Below are 25,561 nucleotides of genomic sequence, written 5' to 3'. Positions count from 1 at the left end.
TTTAATATTCCTTCACTTTTACAATTTCTCACGCCGTATAAACTTTCCTTGTGTGAAAATGAACACAACAAAACAGACAGCTTAAACCAAACTGTTCTCGAGCGGGAACACACCTTGGTTTTTATTTATGAAAATTGAATTAAACCGTTTCATATATCAAGTCATTTTTAACACAACTGCTACCATATACAATTTTACATTTACACTTGTGCTAAATTTTTCACAATACACGATCGGTCATTGACATGAAATTTCACGAAGCAACCAACATTAAAGTTTTAAATTTAAATTTTATTTGCTAGAATTAATCGTATCACTCACCTTACTTGCAATACAAAAATGCCCCCGACTTGCATATATTTGCCATACCGTTTTCCCCCAGGCAGCTTGGTTTAGATGTCTCTGTTAGGGAATACATTTCGGTAGGAGAAAAAGCTTCCCCTACTTTCATGTACTTGAAATGCCGATTTCCCCCAGACAGCTTGGATTTGATGTCTCTGTTAGGGACCCGCCGCATGTGTCGTCAATTTCAACCAATCAGAAGTGGGTATTTCCGTTAGGATAGGGGTTGAGATTTTTCAATTGTTCTATAGTTAGTTTGATGATATATATTATTTTCTTCAATATAAAAAATTGTTATGAGGTGCCGAAATCGATTGACGCAAAAAATTCATCAATCCATTATGAGATGACCGAGCAATAAGCGTTTGAAATTGGACAATTTTCACGATGTCCTCGATTTTCGATTATCAATTTGTACCCCAATATGTTCCCGAAAGACGTAATCCTACGTCAAAACATCTAAAATCGCATATATGTAACCCACGGAAATTCACGTCATCAGGATTTCTGAGGAAAGCAGTGCGAAATTGAATGTTGGACGATATGTTGAGTTAGCTTTAGCAGACTGATGTTACATGACAGTAAGAAAACACATATGAAAGTAATTTCTGTAACAATATGCAAATGCACTCGAATCGCGAGCCATGCAGCCCAATACAAACTTTCATGGTTCAAATTTAGCTCAAGTAAAATTAATTGAAATCGCTCATTCAAAAATCAAATCAGACGAAAAAAGATCCACTGATAACACTCAACACTCCCAAAATAACTTATCTAACCATCTGAATCGCTAATAATCTGCGCAATTCCTGCTTATTCCTTTCGCTATTCTTAACTCTTTAACTGTCGAATTAATTTCGCTGATATACATGACAAAGCGAACATCAGCCAATTTGACAAAAGTCATAACACCCAAGAATATAGAACCCATTCACAATGGCAACGCACAATACTCGGTGCTCGGTGCTCTTGATTTATGCTCACTCATACGGCCACTCCAGGCATAAGTGTTACCCTAATCGAGATTCAAATGAGCTATTTATCAATGGTTGCGCATATTATTGTCGCACAGAATTATAAAAACTTCCTCTCGGGCGCTGGCCAGCTCCAGTTCTCGTTCGACAGTCGTTCGGGTGAGTGAGTGTTTCGGGAGTTCCGGGAGTGCTTTTTTCGTTCAGATTAGTGAAAGTGTTTCCCCCCATTTTTTTCAAAATGGGCAGAGGTTATTGTGTGATCCTGTTGTTCGTTTGTCTCAAAGGATTATGCTCCGCCGGAGATACATCCTGTAAGTTTGGTGAAATTGCTGACTACGGCTTGCATATATCCTGTGAAAGATCATTCTTATCAGTGCTAGTAGGGATGTGGCTAATTTTAACTCAGCTAGAAAAACAACCGATATCTTGGGAAGTGGAAAGGAAACAATCTGAATTGTGATACTGAATCGGTTGTAATAAATTTAGGCACGAAGAAAGTGAAATGACATTGAATGGTGACGGTTTGGTGAAAATAGTGACGAGTTTGCATGACGATGCTGAAAAATTGGATACTTCCTGCCGATTCGACAAATTGATCCCATTCCAAATGCATTCCACCAGAGTGCTAGAAAGTTTAAACAAAGTAGAACCATATCTATGCCAACACGATCACCACAACAGCCGCTGATAAGAGTGACTGGCGCGGGTCATCCGGTAGCTCTCGAAGCGAATTGAACAATATCTTCGCAATATATGTAACGACATGCAGTTGATGTTGGGTTCGATGTGTTTCTATCCTTCACTTACAGCCGAAAACGGTAGCGCAGTCTTATCTCAAACGTGGCCGGAGAAGTTGAAACACGATTTGCTAGAAAATTATGATCGCACCATCCGACCGGCACAGCACTACAATGTGACCAATGTTGATGTGAAGTAAGTGGCGTCAAGTGAGATACAATAGCTCCGTTGGATCAACGGCAACGTGGGAACTAAGTATGTTTTATCTTTACATGTTCTCTCAAGGTTCACCATCGTTCACGTTGACATCGATGAGGAACATTCGTTTTTCTCCGTGAGTGGATGGATAAAGATGGTAAGGATAATTGATAAAATAACTATGTTTTAAACATTGGTTGAGCGTATTCGGGATGAAGTTTTGTATACGTCGTGAAGAACTTCCTTCATCTTCAACTTCCTTCCTTCATCAATTTATGCACAACTAGCCACAGGAAGTTCTATCTTTTAATATCATCAATTTAGCGCTTCCTAGGTTGCATTAGGGTGACCATTAAAAAACTTTTTTTTTTGCTCTAACTTTTATATTTAAAATTCTACATCAAAATTGTCTTCGTACGACTTTTAGAGCTTATCAATACCAACATTTTGCAATGCAGAATTTGTCAATATCTTAATCCTGCTCAATGTTATTGATGGGTTTTCACCCAAAAACTCATGATTTCAATTTTAATTTAATCAAATGCAAAAAATAACATATTTTTGAAAATCACAGATTGTATAGATTCTATAGAAATTTGTTCTTTCAAATTCCGTCCACAAATTATGTTTGTCCCAGAAAGAATGGCAAACAATTGAAGAGAGCGTAGTTTTTGGGAAGAAATATCAATAATTTTGAGTGAAGTTGAGATATTGACAAGTTCTGCACCAAAAAATGTTTGTATTAGTATGTTCTAAAAGTCTTTCGAAGGCAGTTTGTATGTATAATTTGAAATATAAAAGTTAGACGCAACTTAGAAAAAAGACGCTATATCGGTTATTTCAAGAGATAGAAAAAAAACTTTGTTCTACAAAGATGTCTCAAATAACTGGGGCTACAACATTGTCGAACTATGTTTACCTCTATCTATGAAGATAAGAAAGTTAGACTTTCTATTTCATCGACGTTTTTGGTCACCCTATTTTTGATAACATGAAAATGAGCGCGCTATCATATGTAATAACTTTGTCGAAGACAGTTTTTGTCTAGAGAATAACTGTCGAGCTCTAAATGCTAATTTACACTTAAATGCATCTCCTGGACCATTGTGCAATGGGCTAACAATACCTCGACACAGAAATTGGAACCGTTGTCTTGATGTGTTTTGTATACACCTTGTTATCAACCCAAAGAGGCGGTATGGGCTTTGGTTTATTTTTGAGCACTTGAGTTAGTCGCCGGTTAGAACCGGTTCAAGTTTTCCACCCTAGCGGCAATGATTTCATTTAAGGCGATCCTTAAACCTGGAGAGCCAAAAACAAACATAGTGTTGAAGCAAGAATTCGAAAATATAGCATTTTGATATTTAATTTATACTGCGATCCGTTGTTCTGAATGACCCCACATTTCTCACTGTAACTTTGTCAAGGAACCAAGGGGTCAAGGAATCAAATGATAGCTTAATTTATTAACTTCCACTTAGCATCAATTTAATTAAATATTGTATAATTTTACTGGACAAAAAAACGGTTGGAAGCAAATATGTATGGAGGGTTTTTTGCAATTCCCATAACAACGCATAGAAAAATACAAAAACATGTAAACTTTTTTAGTTTTACTTTGATAAAAGAAAACCCATTGTGATGTTGAACAAAAATCTTTCGATTGAACCTCCTACATAGGGATACCACCTGGCCAGAGTTCAAAATCAGGAAACCCGTCACAGCTGCGATTATGACCTAGCCGTATCATTCTTCAAGATATAAATAAGTAAAAAAAGTCTTATGTGATTTGGACTTCAAGAGAGCAAAATTCCAAAATTTATTCATTTAACACATTTCTCACACGATCCAAGCGGTGAAAATATTTTGGATATGATGACTTCTGTTTTACGAGCACAGGAGGTTTTATGACGGTTTTCGAGTCTTTAAACATCATGTGCAATAGTACATTCCATGGATTTAAAGATGTTATGATGTATTGCAGTATGACACGCTTAAAGAAGCTCCAATTTATCTCATCTCGGATTTTAAATGCCTGAACAGTCTGTTTAATTCACGTTCTTTTTTCCTCTGCAATATTTCAAGATGTTTCTGTTTGCGCAATTCCTCTTTATGTTCCTTAACTGCCCCTCTTTCTGTACCTTCATATCTTCAGCGTGCTTCTTATTTTTCTTTTTCTGTTCACTTTCGAGTGTATTTTCTATTATGTTTGCTCCGTTTTGGTGTCTGAAGAGCCTGAAGAAAATTTGCAATATCGTCGGTCTTTTCCTTACCATCGCGCATAGCATTGGTACAATCTGTCATTGTATCCACCGTTTCTGTATCTCTGGACCAAAAGGATGCAGACCACAGACGCGGAAACCATTAACGATAGTGGACATCGTGATACCTGAGTCGATGGCTTTTTGCAGTAAAGACAGAAAAATTTCCAAGGTCAATACTACTCCACCGTGGTCTATTCGCCAGTTACAGACTGCTGCCTTCCATGCACTTTTTATTGGTTGAAATATCGCCACAACCGCCGGCTGGGTAGTACGTGTTGTGGGGTACAGCGTTTTGTTTGACTTACAGCTATTGAACCTATCTAACAGTTTATACAAAACGTACGGTGTCAAATAATCCTAACGCTACTTAAATCTAATTGCTATCATTAGTTATATTCGTCAAAAGGTAATACTTTGCCTAAATCTAGTAAAAATTATACCTAACTTAAAAATATTCTAAATCTAGCAGATTAATCTAGGAATTTGTAACCGATAATCTGAATTCGCCACTTCAACGTAGTTGGCACCCCGAGAAAACATTCATCAGCTTTACTGATCGGGTGGAAATAGTAAACGTGAGTTTCAATTGTATAAGAAGAGAACATAATCGAACTACATATATTGATTCCTATAGGAATTTTATAATTCTTCATCCAAGTGAAAATACAAAGGATTTATAAAAACGGAGAATATATTATTTCGGTGCGCCAACAGTTTATAAAATTCGTTTAGTCGAATAACCTGGATTATGTCGAACCGTAATGGTAATAAGCCGGTCACGGATGCTGTTCCCGAAAAGGCACACACAAATCGTGGAGCAAATATTGATGGTGTGCATGTGGTGACAACAGCGGAAAATGTGGAAACGACTCTATCAGGGCGAACATGCAAAATATGTAGAGGTCCTGACACTAACGAAATGGTTAAGTGCAACCTCTGTCACGATTGGTACCATTACCGTTGTATTTGTATGACGGATGAAGTTGGAGACAAGTGCTGGTGCTGTCCCAAATGCGCAGCTGCAACCGGGAACCAGCAAACAAGTTCAACCGCCGATCAGCAAATCGCAACAACGAGTGGTGTCAAAAATGCAGGAAAGCAACACCCGAACGTACAAGGAGTAATACCACCGCAACAGAACATACGTGTAACCAGGAGTTCTGCTAAAAAGGAAACTGTTTCATCAGCTGTGCTGTCTAAGCCAAATTCATCCTTGAAAAATCAAGCAGGTGCGCCACCAGTCGCACAACCACACCAGGCGATTGCGCCACCTCAAAAGGAGGTTGTAACTACCGAAACACCTAGGGAAAAAGCGCAGTCAACTGGCTCTCGTCGTTCCCTTAAACTTCAACTACAGAAATTGGAGGAAGAATATGCTCTCAAACGTGAATTCATTACGGAAAAATACAGTATCCTCGAACAAATGAGCGAGCAAGATGGATCAGCGTACGGTGGAGGCAGTGAAATCCACGAGTGGGTGGAACAAAACAATACGATGCTCGAAGAAGGAAGGTTGGATGAAGTTCCACCGAATGCTGTGCGAGACATCGCGGTACCAGACAATAACATTCCTGCTCCAGTTGATGATAATAGACTTCCGTACGTTCCAAGGCCACAGAATGTCCCTCAACCTACATTGATGCACAACATGGAGTTACCGGAGCTCCCTAGACAGCATAACCCGCTGAATAGTCAACAGCTTGCTGCTCGACAGTCAATATCTAGGGACCTGCCCACATTCTCGGGCCATCCCGAAGAATGGCCGGTTTTTTTTTTGTCAACCTTCAATAGTACCACGACAATGTGCGGATTCTCATCAGAAGAAAACACCATTCGACTACAGCGGTGCCTGAAGGGCAAGGCGTACGAAGCAGTGAAATGCTTACTTATGCATCCGTCAAACATTCGATGTGTGATGGATACACTGCGTATGCTGTTTGGACAGCCGGAGTCGATAGTACACTCTCTGATCTCGAAAATCAATTGTTTGCCAGCGATAAGGGAGGATAAACTCGACACGATTGTGGATTTCGCTGTTAACGTCCGAAATTTCTGTGCGACGGTTGACGCATGTGGCTTGGAGGAGTATTTATACAACATCTCATTGTTGCACCAGCTCGTCGCGAAACTCCCTGCCAACATCAAGCTGGACTGAGCTCGCTACAGACAAACTATCCCGAATGTTAATTTGGCTGCGTTCGGAAACTGGGTATATTCATTGGCCGAGGCTGCTAGCATGATTGCGATTCCGCCTCAGGAAGCGAAATTAATCCGTAGCGATTTTCGTGCGTCCAAAAAGGGAAATGCCTTTGTAAACGCACACAGCGAGACATCCGGTGATACACCATTCACGGTTTCAACGAAGCTGGATGCTGAGAGAACGCACGTAATCAACGAATCGTGCAAGATATGCAGAGGGAGATGTAGAGCGATCGAAAAATGCAAGCAATTCTTGGAACTTTCCAGGGATTCACGATGGGCCGCGGTTAGAGAGCATGGGCTCTGTCGTAGATGTTTTCGTGTCCACAACGGCACATGCAAAGCAAAGCTATGTGGGAGATCAGGATGCACATTGAAGCATCACGAATTGCTTCACAATGAACAAAAGGCTGTGCCGCCAACCACGAGGGTTTCTTCACAGCACACGGTTCTACCGTCCTGTCAGGAAGGAACTAGCAGGCAATCGCACGACTGCAACGTTCATCGTACAAATTCCAGTTCCGTTCTATTTCGCTATCTGCCAGTTGTGCTTCACGGAAAGAATCGAACCATTCAGGCGTTTGCATTCTTCGATGAAGGATCAGAATTAACCCTTATTGATCAAGAGTTAGCGAATGAGCTCAAACTTGAAGGTGTTGAACAGCCTCTGTGTTTACGATGGACTGGTGGAACGCAGCGCGATGAAAAGAATTCTCGCCTCGTTAGTCTCGATATCGCCGGAGTTCACCACCAAGACAAAAGGTTTCCTCTCACATCCGTTAGAACGGTGAAGGAACTTTTGCTACCAATCCAAACGCTGGATGTAGCTTATCTAGAAAGAATATATCCCCACCTCCGTGGACTGCCTACTGATTCGTACAGTGACGCCCAGCCACGCATTCTGATCGGTATGAAACACGCCTCGATCGGAATGGTTCTAAAATGCAGAGAAGGGAAGCTTGAGGAACCGATAGCTATGAAAACACGCATCGGTTGGACAATCTGTGGTGGACTTGGCTGTGATGACAAAGTAGCTGCAGCGCAATGTATGGTGCACATGATCGCTGACAATCAAGACTCGGACGAACTGCTTCATCAAACTATGAAATCTTACTTCGCCATAGATAGTCTCGGTGTGTCTAAACCAGACAAAATTCTCCTCTCCTCTGAGGACCAACGTGCTCAACATATTCTTCAATCGCTGACCACATTCGATGGAAACCGTTACGAGGTGAGACTGCTTTGGCGACATGACAACATTCGTTTGCCAAACAACCGAGCAATGGCACTGTGCCGACACCAACATCTTCGAAAGCGCATGGAAAAAGAACCAGAACTCGGGGATGTACTCAATCAAATGATCGCTGATTATGTGGCGAAAGGGTACGCCAGAAAACTCACACCAGAGGAGATTAATCGAAAATACAAACGCACTTGGTATCTGCCTGTATTTCCGGTGAGAAATCCGAATAAACCCGGGAAGGTCAGGCTGGTATGGGACGCGGCTGCAAAAACGTTTGAGCAGATTTGGATAAAATATTTATCTGATGTACAGAATAAAGTTCTAGACATTCATCCAACCATTAATACTTTTTCCAACCACCTATTATACCGGAATTTGTTGCAGTATTTCAGAACGGATCATTCGAACCGGCAAGATTATATCCGGCGGATCAACACCGTCATCAGCTCCAAAGCTGAACATGGCATCACATTTTCGGGCCCGTCAGCCTGTTGAACTTCAAACACGATTTACTTCCCCAGCACCGCCTTAGTAGTGGGATGAAGAAAAAATTAACTGTCATTTTTGTCCACTTACCAGGAAAAAAAAGGATTCGGTCTTCCGCTGGAATCCAAGAATGGTTTCACTTTGAACAAAAGAGACTGCTTCACGACTGGGAATCCCTTACACTCCATATGATTTCCCATTTCTCTTCCGGCATTGTCTGAGGCCCTTGATTTTTCCGCTCCATTTACCACTCAAACGGAAGCGGATCGTTGACTCAGGGATTTCCCAAAATTTACAAGCACGATGAGGCCATAATCTCACTGCAGGGGGCGTCAACGTGGCGTGAGCGGGGCGTGTTCACTTCTCGTCACGATATTTTAATTCACTCACATTGTACCGTGCCAATGCGTGTTTTTGAATGAAAGAATGAAAATTTGTTTATTTTTCAATATTCCAACATCGTTGGACATATCCGGCTAAAAACTCGGAGGGTGAAAAACATGAAAAAAAAATTAATTATGCCACTACTACAAAACAAACATATGCTAGAGAGAAGCGGAGAAGTACAAATATCGCCGGCGTGAAGTGTTTTCGTTAGCACGCCAGCCACACGTCAAAACCACGCTCACGACACGTCAGCCTGGTGTGAACACATCGGTAAAATCCAGCCGGGTGACGTCTTTAGAGAACCCCTATTGAACTGACAGGAGCCAACATATCGAGTATCTCACTGACATTTTCCCACATGAATTGGGTATCCCACTGACAGTTCTGCTTGAGATTTTGCTAACGCCCCTAGCATCAATCATAGCACCCGGGTGGTAAAAACACACACGATTAAGCGTAAGCGTCACACGCCCCACCCAAGCCACGCTGACGCCCCGCTGCAGTGAGAACAAGGCCTAAATCGATTTTTCACCGTTTTTTATGCTTCCGATGCACTGTCGGACAGCATCTTCATCGTAAACATCGATGCATGTGGCCGCACATTTTCTTCTGCTGCTCCATCCTCAACAAAAGTTTTAATTAATTCAATAGGCTCAAAGAAGAAAAATAACTTATCTTCCTTTAGTAGATATTAGGACCGCAATTATCACGGGAAGTTAAAAAATGCTCGTAACTGACGCACGCACTACGGTTTGTTTATATCTGCACTATCGTTCGTTTTGATCTGTCAAGCAACAAGTCTAACCGCAAAATGTAGGCACGATTACTACCATTATTATAGGAACAAAAGCTCGAAAATTCTTCCTATAATGGAGTTTTAATTTTCTTATATAAATTTATTATTAATCACTTATATTTATGCAGAATCATGTAGGAATAATCGCCAAGAAATTTTCTTTATGCGATTTTTACTATTTCACGTTATGAAAATTTTCCATCTCGTTACAAATTTCCTAAGCGTAAGAGATTTGATCACCAGTGAACTAATCTGTTTAAAAACATTATACAGATTAGTTTGAAATACAATACAGTTTGACCAATTTTAGAAGTATCTTTAAAAATTTATTAGAAATCGTCTGAAGATGGTAAATAAACCAGTGTATGCGTAAATAACAACGACGGTTACATTCCCACTATTACTGGTACACCCACAATTACTGGTGCATTTAGCCTATTGGTCTAGAGATGGTTTCAATACAAGCGACAAAAAGCGAGAAGGAAAACTTTCAACGCTAGAAGACAATGAATTGGAGGCGAGGTTTTCAACATTCGGGGACCTCTGTGACCTGACGATTTCTGTAACACATTCTGAATTCAACAATTTCATCGAGTAATAACAGAAGAATATACAGTAACGTTTGCATTAAAAAAAAATGGACAAAAATGGCCGATTTCTCATGGGTTTAACTTCACATGTACTGACGAAACTACTCATACAGCATCAATCATAGTAACCCATGAGTCAGCAGAAAAAAAAATTACAGCTCTATCAGTCGAACTCTTATCGTGATGGCGCGTTCAAAGAACGGTACCTCGCCCCGTCGGAAACGGACATCGTGCGGCACTTTGTGGACGCCAAATACGCCCGTTCCGGCGTCTACAACATCTTGGCACTGTTGGAAAACAATCAGAGCATCGAAATAAAGCCCGGTTCCGGACGGCCGACGACCCTGAGCGACAAGAAACACCAAAGGAAGCTGAAGAGAAAGATCGAGGGAAAAGTGGCTACATCGCTGCGTGCGCTTGGCCGGGAGGTCGGTGCATCCGGCCAAACAATGAAAAAATACCTGGCGAACATGGACACACATGTCAGGAAGCGGAAGACCCATACACTGGTCTTGGAGCTGCAGGCAATGACGCAGCGGCAGCGGCTGAATAAGATGGTCAAGTTGATTTTCCCTGTGAATCGCGACGTGGCGGTGGAGATGGCAACGACTGGCAGGGTACTTCGTATTTTACTTCCCCTACGAAAGAAGTGAGCTCCGAAGTGAAGTTTATTTCACACATCAAGTTCCCCAAGAAGGTGCTGCTGTGGCTGACAATCAGCGAGAAAGGGATGTCAAAGCCGCTCTTCTTTATCACCGGATTGGCCATGAACAGGGAAATTTGTAGTACAAAGTGCCTGCCGGAAGTTGCGTCGTTCATCAAGAAATGCCATAAGGGCGAAGACGCGGTGTTCTGGCCGGATCTGGCGTCGGCCCACTACTCGAAGCGATCGTTAGAGGAAATGGAGCGGCTGAATATCGATGTGGTACCCAAGTCGGCGAACCCGCCCAACTGCGTCCCATCATGAATTTCTGGACAAACCTGAAGCGTAAGATCTACTCCAGCAATTTTGTCGTGAAAACTGAGAAGGAGTTGATAAATAAAACGAAGAAAGAACTTAAAAACATGACTACACGAATGATTTTGTCTGCCATAGGGAATGTTCCGGTTAACTGCCGGAATACCGCTCGCAACGGCGTAGATTTTTTTTGCAAGTAAGCTAATATAAATTACCTTCCATGGGAAATTTATCAAACTCAATTATCTGTCTTAGTTTTTTTGATCACCATCCGAAAAAAGTCCATTTTTCCATGAAAACGTTATACATAACAAAAATTTGAAATTAAACTCAACTAAAATTAATCATGAATAATATCTAAAAAAAAAAGGGTATGATTTCTTGAAACCCGAGTTCTCAATGTGCAAACTAAGTTTATCGTTGCATCTGGTTGTCTAGCTAGCGGTGCTGCAAGACCAAGTGAGTGCCACATTAAACTTAACCGAACGAAAAAGCATGACATGCATGTTCATATCTTGGCACGAAAAATGAATTATCTCTATTGGATGCTCGACCAAACAAAAATACTAATAGCCTATCTCCTTCAACACGCCCAGAACTGGACGGACAATCGCATGATTTGGAACCGCGACGAGTATGGTGGCCTGCAGTCGATCACCATCCCTAGCAGTAATCTGTGGCACGCGGATTTGAGAATGCTGTCAACCACGCTGGAGCACGATGATACGAACTTCTATTTCACTTGCAACGTACGAGTAGCGAGTAATGGAATGCACGAATGTACGATACGGCTGAACTTCAAGACGTTCTGTGAAATGAACTTCCGTAAGTGGCCATTCGATACGCAACATTGTCCGGTGGTGTTCGGCAAGTCAGTACCCACCGGAAACAGTAGTGTACGAATAAATGCATTGCCCGGACAATTGGTAATACCTTGAGATGTAAGAGTAACCCACAAAATCATATAAAATACAATTTCAGTATGATCAACTGTTGAAAAATCCCAACTGGGCAGTGACCAAAGTATCAATTGAACCATATCTGAACCCAATGGAAGACGAGCTGAGAGATTTTACAGGTCTTCAGTACGGCATCGTTATTCAGCGCAAAGGCAAAACATTCCAAAGCACTATTGTAACTCCTGCGGTGGTATTCATCCTCATGACTTTGGTGAACTTCTGGCTCCCACCGGGTGCTAGCGAAAAGATTTTATTAAGTTGTGTTAACGCTGCGCTGGTGAGCGCATTTCTTCTGTACTTCACAATGCATCTTCCGTTGATGGCCACCAGAACACCATTAGTAGGTTGGATCGACATGCAATGTACTGTCGTTATAACATCTTGTTAATAATGCTGTTCAGTTCTATTTTTCAGTAATAGTCTATACTTGACCTCTTTCTGTCTAATAATGTCAGCTGTGGTCATCAACATGGCGAAAACGCAGCACAGAAATGCAGTTCATCCGTACATAAAGGCTTTTCTGACACTCCCCGGTGTGTGCATACTGATAGGCACTGGTAAAAATGCAAAAGTACTGCAAATGCTTGAATGGTGTACAGATTGACAGCACTTAAAATGTTCCTTTTTGTTTAGAACTTCACCGAAGATGAAGATTGGACTGGAGAGATGCAAAATGACACCATGACCAGGGAGTCTTGCTCGTCCGCTGACGAGGTCACTCAGGCTCAGCACGCCATTCAACAGGATTGGATACAATTCGCCGTTGCACTGGAACGAACGTGCTTTATCATTTATGTTTTCGTTTATAGCATCATGGCAGCATGTTACTTAAACTAACTTGTACACCTCCGAAAACTATACTAGAAATAAACTGATCATTTAAAAAAACAGCAAATTCTGTTAATTCGCACTCTATCGCTTCGTGCAAACTAATAATCATGCAAACTAATCTTGAACACTTGCAGGCCTGGGTCGACTACAAACTCAAATGGAATCCGGCTAACTACGGGGGGTTGGATGTAATCAGAACGAATCCAGGCAGTGTCTGGAAGCCCGATTTAGTCCTCTACAACAATGCCAAAGGTTCTGACAACAAACACTACGGTGAAACCAATGTACTGATTTACAACAATGGTAAAGTTCTGTGGGTGCCGCCCACTGACTATCACGGTTTCTGTGAGCTGAATCTACGCATGTGGCCCTTCGATCATCAGACATGCTTCATAAAAATTGGCTCTTGGACTTACGATGGCTTCAAGCTAAACATTACTGCCGAAGGAGATCCAGAGGTAGGACTATGATTTCGCATAAAATAATCGTTATTCAACGCTCTAGTTTTAGACCAACATCTTGATAGCAAACAATCAATGGTCAATTCGGAAGCTCACAACGGATCGCCATGTTGTATACTATTCCTGCTGCACGGAACCATACGTCGATATCCAATACAACGTAACTCTGCAGCGCCATTCGGCCACATACAAAGCGATCGTCATCAGTCCGGCTTTCGTGATCATTCTGCTTGCGCTGTCAGTGTTCTGGATTCCACCGCAATGCGGAGAAAAGATTGTCCTCAACGGAGTTATCCTCTTGGTCGTCATAATCTTCCTCATCTATTTCGCCCAACAGCTGCCAGCCATGTCAGGAAACACACCGCTAATCGGTAGGGTTGACAAATCCCCTGAAGATGAAATCACGATCACATCTTTCTCTCCCAATTTTAGTTATATTTTTCAGCACTACCCTCTTCCTCGTGGCGATCAGCACCATCATCTCGATTATCGTTCTCAGATTGACACGCATCAAACACTCACGACCCGTACCCAGGGCACTCAAGAGCCAACTGGATGGATGTGTTGGATCGATGCTTTTTGTCAGCAACGGTGGAAATTTCCCGTCGGAGGAAGACAAGGAGGCAGCCGGGTGTACCGTTGGTATCGATTCCAAACAGTACGATTGGTGCCGGGTGGCAGTCCTAATCGATCGACTGGCTTTCTCCGTGTTCGTAATCGTATTCGTTATTTCGATCATTTATTATAGTATCTAAGCTCTGTGTTCAGTAAATTGCTAATGTATATTGTAAGGTTAAAAAGTTAACCAGAAAATTATAACAATAACGCCATTAAGTCACATTACGCTATAATAAAATTGCTTGCTTGCTTATCTTTTTCGAATGATTCTAAATTACTTCTTAGCTAGAAAATCCTGCTTTTGTCACGAATTCCCGGAGACTTTCATTCAGTTGTTGTGCCGTGAATCTTCCAATGGAAGGTCTTAATCAGTTAACCAACTTAAACTGTCGTTATCATCAATTTTATTTCGTTCATTACTCTCAACCAAGGATGAAGTTCATAAAGTTTTTTTTTTTGAATAGTTAACCTAAAGTCATGTTGATTTCTTTAGATTCGGTATACGGAATTCCTTTGATTCTATCATTTGAAGTCCGTCAGCCTGTTAAAAGACCTCGAGAAGGAAAGCCCCGACAGCTGTAGCAGAATTGACTATTTTCAATGAACAGGACTGTAAGGTAGTGAATCTTATTTTTGAAAATTACCAACGCAACGACCATAAGGGAGCGTCTCAATTTCTTTGATCATTTGATCCGACAGCTGAACTTTGCAGGTTAAAAAGATGTGGTTTCCCAGTTATTTTTGAACCGCCCAGTATAGTTTTGATCTGTGAGTCATCCGTCAGTAGTCACCTGGAGAGAATCGGTGATAGCAAGACGTGATTCGAGAAAGAATTTTAGGCGAGGAATTGAAGGAAGGCGATTGAAGCTTGAAATAACCGCTCAAAAAAAGTATAATGTCACAAGTAGGCTAGAAAAGTTGTGACGCGCGAAAAATATCGTAGTAAATATCAAAAATATCAAAATATCAGTAGAGAAGGCGAAGTCTCCATCCAACGAAGATAAAGAATCGAGACGGTCCAAGCCGCTAAGATAACGCAATCTGAGTCGACCGCCGACCCGTCGTCGGAAGCGGCGGTCGCTCGCACGCAAACTTGTGTTCCACTGATTGGTTTGAAACATAGGATGTGATCCTTTAGCAAGGTCCGACCGAGTTCTAGCGAGCGTCGAACTGCATACGTTTGCCTGCTGCATTACGTTTGCCCGGTTAATTTTTGTTTTGAAATGTATCATTCATTGTATCACTATTGCACCATCTGAAGAAATTTCCACAATTATAGGAATTTTGGTTTGGACATTTAACACGCAAAATCATAATTCGTATGGCATGCGCATGATATCACAGACCGTCTCATATTCATGATGTTTTTCCGCGTCAGAATATTTCCTTGTTACCTTACCTTTTTTCTGAGCGGTTGTTTCTGTTGCAGTTGTTTTCTGAGGAGATTATTTCCCGGGAACCAATTAAATGATATACACTCACAAAGCAAAATCTTAAATGCTCAAGTAAAAAAAGAAAGTGACAAAACTAGAAAAATCTTGAAAAAAAACTAGAAAAAACTGCACAAAATATTTCTCTATTGGGCGAAGCTCCGGCGCGTTGGGCGGGTTCATTTCCTTTGGCACGAAGGTGACCCCGTTGGCTTCGTACCACTCCAACACGTCCTTTGAATAGTGTCACGAAGCGAGATCCGGCCAGAAGATGGTCGGGCCCTCGTGCTGCTTCAATAGTGGTAGTAAGCGCTTCTGGTAAACCTGCCTGTTTACCGTGCCGGTCATCACGAAGGGGGCGCTCCGCTTTCCGTAAGAGCAGATCGCTTGCCACACCATGTACTTTTTGGCAAACTTGGATATTTTTCGCTTGCGAAGCTCCTCCGGAACGCTGAATTTGTCCTCTGCGGAGAAGAACAACAGGCCCGGCAGCTGACGAAAGTCCGCTTTGACGTAGGTTTCGTCGTCCATTACCAGGCAATGCGGCTTCGTCAGCATTTCGGTGTACAGCTTCCGGGCTCGCGTCTTCCCCACCATGTTTTGCCTTTCGTCGCGGTTAGGAGCCTTCTGAACCTTGTATGTACGCAGGCCCTCCCGCTGCTTGGTCCGCTGGACGAATGAACTTGACAAATTCAGCTTATTGGCGACATCCCGGACCGAACTTCTCGGATCACGTCTAAACTGCTTAACTACGCGCTTGTGATCTTTTTCACTGACGGAGCATTCATTTTTGCCGTTCTTCACCTTCCGGTCGATGGTTAGGTTCTCGAAGTATCGTTTTAGTACTCTGCTGACCGTGGATGAGTGCACAGGATTAATTCACGACGCTCTTTTTCGTTTGACGACATTTTTCCAAACTTACGAAAAATTGACAGTGAAGCATGGCCAACGTGATCTATACACTCTTATCTGATTATAAGCGAAAGCTGTAGATATAATTCCTAAAAATTAAATTTCTACAGCGTTTTTTCCGTGATGCAATTTGATGTGACACACCCTTTAGGTCTCGAGTTGTTTAGCAACCTGCTCCCCCCTCTATAGAGAGGGGAAAGGAGCGTCAAACCACCATGAACCATTTATTGCTCCCTAAAACCTCCATATGCCAAATTTAGTTCCATTTGCTTGATTAGTTCTCGAGTTATGCAGAAATTTGTGTTTCATTTCTATGGCAGCCCCCCCTTAGAAAGGTGGAAGTGTTGAACCACCTAAGGGTGGGTTTAGACTAGTGATATATTTATGTGAAGAAATATGATGAGATTTATAGAAATCGCATCAACCGTCACTAGCGTGAACTTCTATAATGAATATATTCATATTTTCGGTGAATTTATTCACCTGAAGTTTGAGTTTGAGCATATAGGTTATGAGTACTAACCGCCGGACATTTTTCAGAAGCTCATGTTGCAGATGATGGTGATGCTATCGATGTCATATATAGTTTGTTGATATCATTATGCTGGGGATTCCGTTCGGCCGATACGAAAAAGATCTACAGTATTTGAAGTGCAACATATGCCACCCATATTTTGCCTAGTAAAAAATGTAAATCACAACACTTATACCAAGTCATTCTTCATACGTTATGAATGAAACAATGTAAAATGATGATTTTTTAACCTTTTCAGCGTAGAAAGAATATCTGAAACCGGGAAATTTGAAGAAGAATCCTTTTTTTCCTAAAAAATTTAAACGAATTTTATACAAAAAAAAAGTAAGGGGTTGTATCTAGGACACGACCGATTATTTTCGACGTAGAACTACGCAATTATATTATGCAATCCACTTGTTTACCACTTCGAATATTATTTTAGAATGCATTGAAATTTTTGTAATAGATTATGTTCTTCGTTACAAATAAATATGATGATACGTTTGATATGACTACCTAGGACTAGCAGAGTACAGCAGCAGAGTACTAAAACGATACTTCGAGAACCTAACCATCGACCGGAAGGTGAAGAACGGCAAAAATGAATGCTCCGTCAGTGAAAAAGATCACAAGCGCGTAGTTAAGCAGTTTAGACGTGATCCGAGAAGTTCGGTCCGGGATGTCGCCAATAAGCTGAACTTGTGAAGTTCATTCGTCCAGCGGACCAAGCAGCGGGAGGACCTGCGTACATACAAGGTTCAGAAGGCTCCTAACCGCGACGAAAAGCAAAACATGGTGGGGAAGACGCGAGCCCGGAAGCTGTACACCGAAATGCTGACGAAGCCGCATTGCCTGGTAATGGACGGCGAAACCTACGTCAAAGCGGACTTTCGTCAGCTGCCGGGCCTGTTGTTCTTCTCCGCAGAGGACAAATTCAGCGTTCCGGAGGAGATTCGCAAGCAGAAACTATCCAAATTTGCCAAAAAAGTACATGGTGTGGCAAGCGATCTGCTCTTGCAGAAAGCGGAGCGCCCCCTTCGTGATGACCGGCACGGTAAACGGGCAGGTTTACCTTAAGGAGTGCCTACAGAAGCGCTTACTACCACTATTGAAGCAGCACGAGGGCCCGACCATCTTCTGGCCGGATCTCGCTTCGTGCCACTATTCAAAGGACGTGTTGGAGTGGTACGAAGCCAACGGGGTCACCTTCGTGCCAAAGGAAATGAACCCGCCCAACGCGCCGGAGCTTCGCCCAATAGAGAAATATTGAGCGATTATGAAGCAGGCCTTCCGGAGGAACCCAAAAGTTGTCAAATCGGAGGCGGACTTCAAGAGAAAATGGATTTCTGTTCAAAAAAAACTACAACCTGACGTTGTACAGAACCTTATGGACGGGGTAAAGAGGAAGGTGCGAGCATACGGGCTTGGGCTCGAAGTATGAATAAAAAGAAAATGCCGAAAGTTGTTTAATAGTTTTTATTTTACTGTCTAAAATTTTCAAAAGGATCGGTCTACTGGGCGAATTTCTACAGCGTTTTTTCCGTGATGCAATTTGATGTGACACACCCTTTACTCAACACAAAAAAATCAAAGCGTATTCCCCCAGACACATTAATTTTGAAGTCCGTATTAGGGGCAATACAACTCAGTGGGAAAAAAATACCCCAGACTTGCATGTTTTGACAAAGCGGATTAAGAAGTCTGTGTTGGGGAAACCGCAAATCTGGCGAATCAAAACTTGGCAGTTAGCGCGTTTGGATAACGCTTGACATTTTACAGTTATTCAATTGTTCATCTCATGAAAAATAACATTTTATTAAGTGTGATTGATGCGTAGGAATATTTCCTATCAATTGATGCAAACATCTTTCCGATATATTAAGAAATGTTCGAGTTATAAGCGTTCGAAATACGGGTATGGTTAGTACACAAATCGGCAGAACAAATGCATGGGAAAAAACGAAGTTCTTCCAGTTTACATGAATTTAAACCGTTTAGAGATTATCGAATTGTAATGTATAGCATATCAAACAAATCTTAGAGAATTTCCGATTCTATTGGTATGCAAGTCATGAGAATTCGTTCACAGTAAAAATAGTTATTAACGTTAATTTTATTTCATAAAAACGTGACCTGTTTTCTGATTTGGTACCCTTCCTGAAAGACGTAGTTCTACGTCAAAAACAACGACGAAATCATCATTAGAAAATCGTCGTTTTACAATGTGATATGTATATTATGAAGAATGGCTTAGTATAAGTGTCGTAACTTCAGTTCTTCTCAACTAGGTAAACGATGTTACTGTGTTGCGCTAAAAATACTGCAAATCCTTTTCGTATCGGCCCCTACATAATCACGGATATCAGCCAACTTACCATGATATTAATTTCATCGCTATTGACGAATTTACGCAAAGCTGAATCAGCTCATGCGACACCTACATTAGAGCTCAGAACCACGAAAGTGATGATGTTTGTTTATTCCGCGCACTGAAAAGCAAGATTCTGTCGTGATTATTCATTTTATTTCTATTTAGATTAATTTCAAACATTAAATGTCGTCAGTATATGGTAAGAAAGTTAGGGCTTTGTATATTTACGATGGTTTCAACACGCGATTGAACCAAAGTTATTGATAATATTCGAAAATTTCAGGTTTGATAATGCATACAGGTTATGAATACGGTGGATAATGGTGATGATATAGATATCAAAAGCCAATTTGATATGATATCGATTTCATCGCAATTATCCATAGTATCAATTGACGAATTTACACAAAGCTGAATCAGCTCATGTGACATCTACATTAGAGCTCAGAACCACAAAAGTGAGGGTGTTTGTTTATTTTACGCACTGAAAAGCAAGATTCGGTGGTGATTATTCATTTTATTTCAATTTAGATTCATTTCAGTCATTGAATGTCGTCGGTATATGGTAAGAAAGTTAGAGTTTTGTATATTTACGATGGTTTCAACACGCGATTTGACCGAAGTCATAGATAATCTTCGAAAATTTGAAGTTTGATAATGCATACCGGTTATTGATACTATGGATAATTGCGATGAAATCAATATCATACCAGATTGGCTGATATACATGATTATGTAGGAGCCGATACGAGAAGTATTTGCAGTATTTTTAGCGCAAAACACCACATTCGTCGTTTACTTAGTTGAAAAAAATTAAAGTTACAATACTTATAACAAGTCATTCCTCGTAATGTACATAGCACATTGTACAAAGATGATTTTCTAACCTTTTCAGCGTGGAAAGAATACATGAAACCGGGAAATTTGAAGATAAATTCTGATTTTTCTAGAAAATTTGAACGAATTTCATACCAAATAAAACAAAACATCATCATTTCACTCGCTGCGCCATTTGGTTGTAAATCCAACGTAAATTCGTCAATTGACGAATTTACGCAAAGCTGAAACAGCTCATGCAACATCTACATTAGAGCTCAGAAACACAAAAGTGAGGGTGTTTGTTGATTTTACGCACTGAAAAGCAAGATTCGGTGGTGATTATTCATTTTATTTCAATTTAGATTCATTTCAGCCATTGAATGTCGTCAGTATATGGTAAGAAAGTTGGAGTTTTGTATATTTACGATGGTTTCAACACGCGATTTGACCAAAGTCATAGATAATCTTCGAAAATTTTATGTTTGATAATGCATACCGGTTATTGATACTATGGATAATTGCGATGAAATCTATACCATATCAAATTAGCTGATATCATTGGTTAAGTAGGGGCCGATACGAGAAGAATTTGCAGTATTTTTAGCGCAAAACACCCTATTCATCGTTTACTTAGTTGAAAAAAAAATAAAGTTACAATACTTATAACAAGCCATTCCTCGTAATATACATAGCACATTGTAAAATGATGTTTTTCTAACCTTTTCAGCATGGAAAGAATACATGAAACCGGGAAATTTGAAGATAAATTCTGATTTTTTCTAGAAAATTTAAACGAATTTCACACCAAAAAAAAAACAAAACATCCTCATTTTACTCGCTGCGCCATCTGGTTGTAAATCCAACGTAAATTCGTCAATCGGACAAAAGTTTCTGAGTTTTTGCCACTGTCCAACTGTACAATGAATGTTATAGCCATCTGTGTATCAGTATTCCAACTGAAGAACAGAGAAAATCGAGCAGCTCGCGTTGACGAACATAAAGCACCGACATCTGGTGGCGACTTTCATGATTGTGAGGGATATCATTTTCTAACAGAATGGCAGGCCCAGAGGTAATTTTAAATTGATAAAATTTGAATGAAAATGTTATCTTGATGTTGTTTGATTACATTGAACACGTATTTCTGATCCTTACTTGACCATTTTTCTATGAATCTTATGAAATTTCTATCAAAACATATCGCTATAATATAAAATAGTTATCGGACACAATTTTCATATCATATTTTTTCACTATTAACGGGAAAACGTATTACTATATTACATAGGATGCATATTGGGTACGTAAAAGTAATTTTTTATTCATTATTTTGACTTTAAATGTGTGTTTATTCCGCTTGGAAATCCATTATCCCGTTTCGCTCCACAATGACAGCACACGAATGCTCAAGCCGTCAACCCGAATTCCGTCATCATTCGTGTGTGTAAAAAGAAGACATCTCTCGTGTGATTAGCAGCACTCGCCCAGTTTCTTGGATACGTTTGCTTTGGTAACATAAGTTTTCAAATTGTCATCCCTTTGTTCGATTCCTTTCCTGCTGCCGTGTGGAAATGCGTTATCCACAGTAGATTCGCACCAAATATGCTCCACAAGAACGCAAAACCTGGTTACAAAGCGGTTATCAAGAAAACGGCCACGATACTGATCGCTGTCGAAGCAATTGCTTTCGCCGTCTCCTACGCAGGCTGGTATCGGCTGAACACAAACAGAGGTAAATCCGATTTTTCCGAGCTCTCTTCCAGGCTTCTCGATAATCATTTATTTTGAGTTGGTCATTTGCTGTTTATATTTTTATATACATTGCTTGCTGTCAGATTTCAGATATTATATAAACGAAAACTATCCCTTGATTCTGGAAAGTTACTACCAGGTGGGAGAGTTCTTCAGCTCGGACCAATCGATCCGCAAACACGACCAACTAATCTGGAAACAGGAAAAACAATTCCCGAGCAGTGAATGATGAATGTTTACATCAAGTCAGTAATATATTTAACAGTTTTCGGTGGAGTCGGTTACGTTCTATCGGAAGTGACCAAACCAAGTAAGGAGAAGATTGATAAAATCAGACAAAGTCAGAGCTACGCGGAAAGCGACGATAAAAGCCGAAAGGCACTTTTTATGAAGAAGTTGAAGGAAGCTGGCGAGAGCAGCGAGCCAATCTATTTGAAGAAAAGGAAAGAGGATTAAAACAAAATTATTCTGTTAGGTATTTGCGATGGTTTCAGTTCCAGACAGTTTAATTCTACTAATGAATTGTGTAGTTTCTTTTAGAAACACGAAATCAAACCGAAATGTCCGACATCGTTGATCACAGTGGATTCAGTGGGAAGGAAAAAATTACCGAAATCCTCAACCGCCGCCACAAGGAGCGCGAGGTCCAAATTCAAGCCGCAAAACTCGAACGCCTGAAGGATGCCGATGAGACGGAGGCAATACAATACTTTGAGTCATCGTTCGATGCGAAGGTCAAACTGATCCTCAACGGGTTGGATACCGTGGCGAAAAGTGACTCGAAAGCCGAAATCTTTGCCGAGGTTCAGAACGAGATCTACGATTTGCAGCGGTATCTATCCACATCGACTTTCTTCCTGCACGAGTATAAAATTAAAGTCTGTCAGAACACGATTAACGATCTGTGCAAACAACTAGAAGCCCTCAAAAACCAGTTAATCCCCAAGAAAAAGTTTGGGTTCAAAAGTAAGAAAACGGTAAAAATCAACCAGTCCGGAGGGGATATCACCGATAAAGGTAGAGATCACACGAAAGATGACGATGCGAACAGAGATAGAATGAAGTGGACCTTTTGTAGCCGGAGAAACGAGATGATTGTACTCTCTCGGACATCGGTGGATGATCAAACGATCACCGCTTCGAATCTAACAAATTGTATTGTTCGACTGGAAGGACATCCCGGTTCGCTGCAATTCGCAAAATTGGAAAATTGTCTAGTGATCAGCGGACCAACATCGAGATCAATATTTTTGGATAAATGTGTAAACTGCAAATTCGTAGTTGCTTGCCAACAGCTGCGCTGTCATCAATCCAAAGCTTGTGATCTCTATCTGAAAGTTACATCCAGAGCTATCATCGAGGACTGCAATCAAATTCAGGTGACCCAGTATAATAACAGTTATGATCTTTTCGAGGAAGATTTATCAAACAGCGGTTTGGATCCAGCAGCAAACAATTGGAACGAACTGGATGACTTCAATTGGCTGGCAACAGATAAACCATCCCCAAATTGGTCCGTTATCAACAATGATCAACTAATCCACAATTGGGATTTGTACCAAAACGAGTTTCGAAAGAAATATGGGCTTACTAACACATGAATAAAAACGCTTTTTGCTTTGGTTTTCTTAGCAGTAATTATTTATCGACTCGTAATGTGTTTTGTTTTTCTTCGACCTAAATCACTTCCACTCGGTTCCGCCTAGTTTTACAAGGATTCAAATCTAATTTAAACCTTATAACCGACCAGATGACGCTTGCCAATGCACTCGCCCACATAGAACCAGAAGCAAACCTCGGCAGTGACCAGTGTATTCAACCAGGCTTCCTTCACGGTCAAGTTCTTCCACGCGCCGGTGCGAGCCCCCGAGATGATGCGGGCGATTCCATCGCGGATGGCCGGAATGTCACCTGGCGTTGGTGGGGTGAGCTCTACCCGGGCGTATTTCATGAAAACATTGAACTTAGGCCGAGCCTGGGTAAGCAGAGCTGTGGAAACGAAATATATATCCGTAAATTATGTAATCAGGTTCGCAACCATTCGTTGAATGATTTTTTTTCGGTCATCTCTGGAGAGAAATAATTCTAAACGTGTACTTACTCGACATGAGTGTGGATCCTTTGTTAGCAATTGAAGCCATTGTTTCGCTATTGTCTGCGGTTCCAAAAATAATGCAAAATGTTAATAGAATACGATATGAATCAAATGAAATGTCGCAAATTACTTTATGATCAGCGCCTTGCCAAGTTCGAACACACAAGATTTGATGTTAATTCTTGCGCATTGACAGTCATAGTATCCACTGAACGTTTCACGTGAGGGATAGAACTCAGCAGATAAATGGAACTAATTGAAGAACGAGATATAGAGGCGTTGGTGTACACTGAAGGGTTGAACGGGTCGAATGTGAACATTTCTGTAGAACGAGAAATTGAACGCACCGTTAATTTGACAATTTATTCTACTTTCAATTATACAGCATTGGTTATATTTATAAACTACTGCATCCCTCCTTACATGCAGGGCAACCTCTCATGATTGATTCCTTTCGAAACCTTGGATATAACTTTTCGATGGGATTACTGTCCGAATGAATATTCATCTTCCCTTCGACCTCGTCTCTCCGGGTTCGGGATTTCAATGGATGGAATAGTGACTGCACTAGCAGCTTCCACCAATTTCTCCAGTCAAATCTTGGAGATCAGGAAGAGTGATCCGGGATAGTGTCTGTCGATGATATGCCCAATTCAATCTTACTGGGGGCAATCACTCTACCAACTCTTGCAGTACAAATACTCTTCCAAATCTGCTACCTTGATAGTGGCGCAAACATTCTGAGCGGCTACCCCGAAATAAATAAGCGTATGCAGCTCCTATGCTTTCGGTATCGGCATCTCCCGTATGTTGTTGATGAGCGGATGTACGATGATCTCTGGTCTACCGAACAGCATTCTCAATGTGGCGATGATGCTCGTAAGGTTTGATGGATACAAAAGGCGACATCGTACTGCTTCCAAGGCTTTTCCTTCAGACTATCAAATTTTCGTAACTTGCGATGAAGAGAGGCAATCCTTCAGGAATGCCCGAAAAGGTTGGTTATTCGCTGCTAATCAATCGGTTGAAACGCACCCATTTCAGAGCCACGTGTAGTTGAACACGCTTCTCTAAATGCTTTTTTTTTTATCTGTATTATAGTGACTTTCAACTCATTTGGCTGATTCGTCACTTTAACTTCCATTTTTGGAAGAATGTCGGGAGTGAGAATTGAACTCGTGACCTTTAGCGTGAGAGGCATGAATGTTACCACTACGCCAGATCGCCTCCTCCCTCTAAATGCTTGCCTCTTCCCTAAAAGCTACGACTGCTGTGTCACTAAGACATTCGGTTAATTATTCCCGTTCGTGTTCATTGTATGTAAGGTAAATGATTTTGGTTTGTCCAGTCGAAAATGTGATCATGGTTTGTCCACTGTTTTGAATGTTCTAGTTCAGCGCACCTGTGTCAAATTAGGTATTCGAATATTTCAAAACATATGAATAATATTGTCTTCCTCATGATTTACAGTAGTTACAGTGATCGAAATATACTATTCGGATTAACATGTTTTAAAGGATTATAAGATCCACATTCTGTTGGTGTCAATGCGCACCTCACTTGAGCTAACTTTTATTCAACCAACAGATTATTTGGCACGTATTCAGACCATTTCTGGATT

General features: G+C 41.0%; 5 protein-coding genes across 6 annotated transcripts; 4 read left to right on the top strand and 1 right to left on the bottom strand.

Annotated features, from left to right (window-relative positions):
• Positions 1–1,441: 1,441 nt before the first annotated feature.
• LOC129777058 (acetylcholine receptor subunit alpha-like 1) lies at positions 1,442–14,308 on the top strand. Of its 2 annotated transcripts, XM_055783113.1 has the most exons (7): positions 1,442–1,627; positions 2,126–2,249; positions 2,340–2,409; positions 11,772–12,101; positions 12,157–12,478; positions 12,536–12,705; positions 12,768–13,029. In XM_055783113.1, exons 1-7 carry the CDS (start codon positions 1,555–1,557, stop codon positions 12,969–12,971), a joined length of 1,293 nt encoding a protein of 430 aa, XP_055639088.1. In that variant the 5' UTR covers positions 1,442–1,554; the 3' UTR covers positions 12,972–13,029. The 2 variants fall into 2 exon arrangements, with proteins under 2 accessions (XP_055639088.1, XP_055639089.1); XM_055783114.1 differs by lacking the exons at positions 11,772–12,101; positions 12,157–12,478; positions 12,536–12,705; positions 12,768–13,029 and adding exons at positions 13,100–13,423; positions 13,476–13,797; positions 13,859–14,308 and having other exon boundaries at positions 1,447–1,627.
• A 7,234-nt stretch (positions 14,309–21,542) lies between these two features.
• LOC129775855 (uncharacterized) lies at positions 21,543–22,074 on the top strand. Its single transcript, XM_055781013.1, has 2 exons — positions 21,543–21,825; positions 21,929–22,074. Exons 1-2 carry the CDS (start codon positions 21,696–21,698, stop codon positions 22,072–22,074), a joined length of 276 nt encoding a protein of 91 aa, XP_055636988.1. The 5' UTR covers positions 21,543–21,695.
• Positions 22,071–22,301, top strand: LOC129775856 (uncharacterized). Its single transcript, XM_055781016.1, has one exon. It carries the CDS (start codon positions 22,071–22,073, stop codon positions 22,299–22,301), a length of 231 nt encoding a protein of 76 aa, XP_055636991.1.
• Positions 22,302–22,405: 104 nt separating this feature from the next.
• Positions 22,406–23,494, top strand: LOC129775853 (tubulin-specific chaperone C). The gene has a single exon (XM_055781011.1). It carries the CDS (start codon positions 22,406–22,408, stop codon positions 23,444–23,446), a length of 1,041 nt encoding a protein of 346 aa, XP_055636986.1. The 3' UTR covers positions 23,447–23,494.
• LOC129775854 (ATP synthase subunit g, mitochondrial) lies at positions 23,462–24,163 on the bottom strand. Its single transcript, XM_055781012.1, has 3 exons — positions 24,071–24,163; positions 23,947–24,000; positions 23,462–23,834 (listed from the first exon to the last, which is right to left on the bottom strand). The coding sequence occupies exons 2-3, from the start codon at positions 23,984–23,986 to the stop codon at positions 23,575–23,577; spliced, it is 300 nt and encodes a 99-aa protein (XP_055636987.1). The 5' UTR covers positions 23,987–24,000; positions 24,071–24,163; the 3' UTR covers positions 23,462–23,574.
• Between the last annotated feature and the right edge of the window lie 1,398 nt (positions 24,164–25,561).

Source organism: Toxorhynchites rutilus, chromosome 3, assembly GCF_029784135.1.
Source record: "Toxorhynchites rutilus septentrionalis strain SRP chromosome 3, ASM2978413v1, whole genome shotgun sequence".
NCBI lineage: Eukaryota > Metazoa > Arthropoda > Insecta > Diptera > Culicidae > Toxorhynchites > Toxorhynchites rutilus.
Note: the sequence above shows the minus strand (reverse complement) of the source record. Positions and strands in the feature narration are given on the sequence as shown.

Coding starts and splice junctions, on each gene's coding strand:
- LOC129777058 (XM_055783113.1), top strand. CDS start 1,555: ATGGGCAGAGGTTATTGTGTGATCCTGTTGTTCGTTTGTCTCAAAGGA. Junction 12,479..12,535: donor CACCAGAACACCATTAGTAG/GTTGGATCGACA, acceptor AATGCTGTTCAG/TTCTATTTTTCAGTAATAGT. Junction 12,706..12,767: donor GCACTGGTAAAAATGCAAAA/GTACTGCAAATG, acceptor CTTTTTGTTTAG/AACTTCACCGAAGATGAAGA.
- LOC129775855 (XM_055781013.1), top strand. CDS start 21,696: ATGCTCCACAAGAACGCAAAACCTGGTTACAAAGCGGTTATCAAGAAA. Junction 21,826..21,928: donor TCGGCTGAACACAAACAGAG/GTAAATCCGATT, acceptor GCTTGCTGTCAG/ATTTCAGATATTATATAAAC.
- LOC129775856 (XM_055781016.1), top strand. CDS start 22,071: ATGATGAATGTTTACATCAAGTCAGTAATATATTTAACAGTTTTCGGT.
- LOC129775853 (XM_055781011.1), top strand. CDS start 22,406: ATGTCCGACATCGTTGATCACAGTGGATTCAGTGGGAAGGAAAAAATT.
- LOC129775854 (XM_055781012.1), bottom strand. CDS start 23,986: ATGGCTTCAATTGCTAACAAAGGATCCACACTCATGTCGA. Junction 23,835..23,946: donor AGGATCCACACTCATGTCGA/GTAAGTACACGT, acceptor TCGTTTCCACAG/CTCTGCTTACCCAGGCTCGG.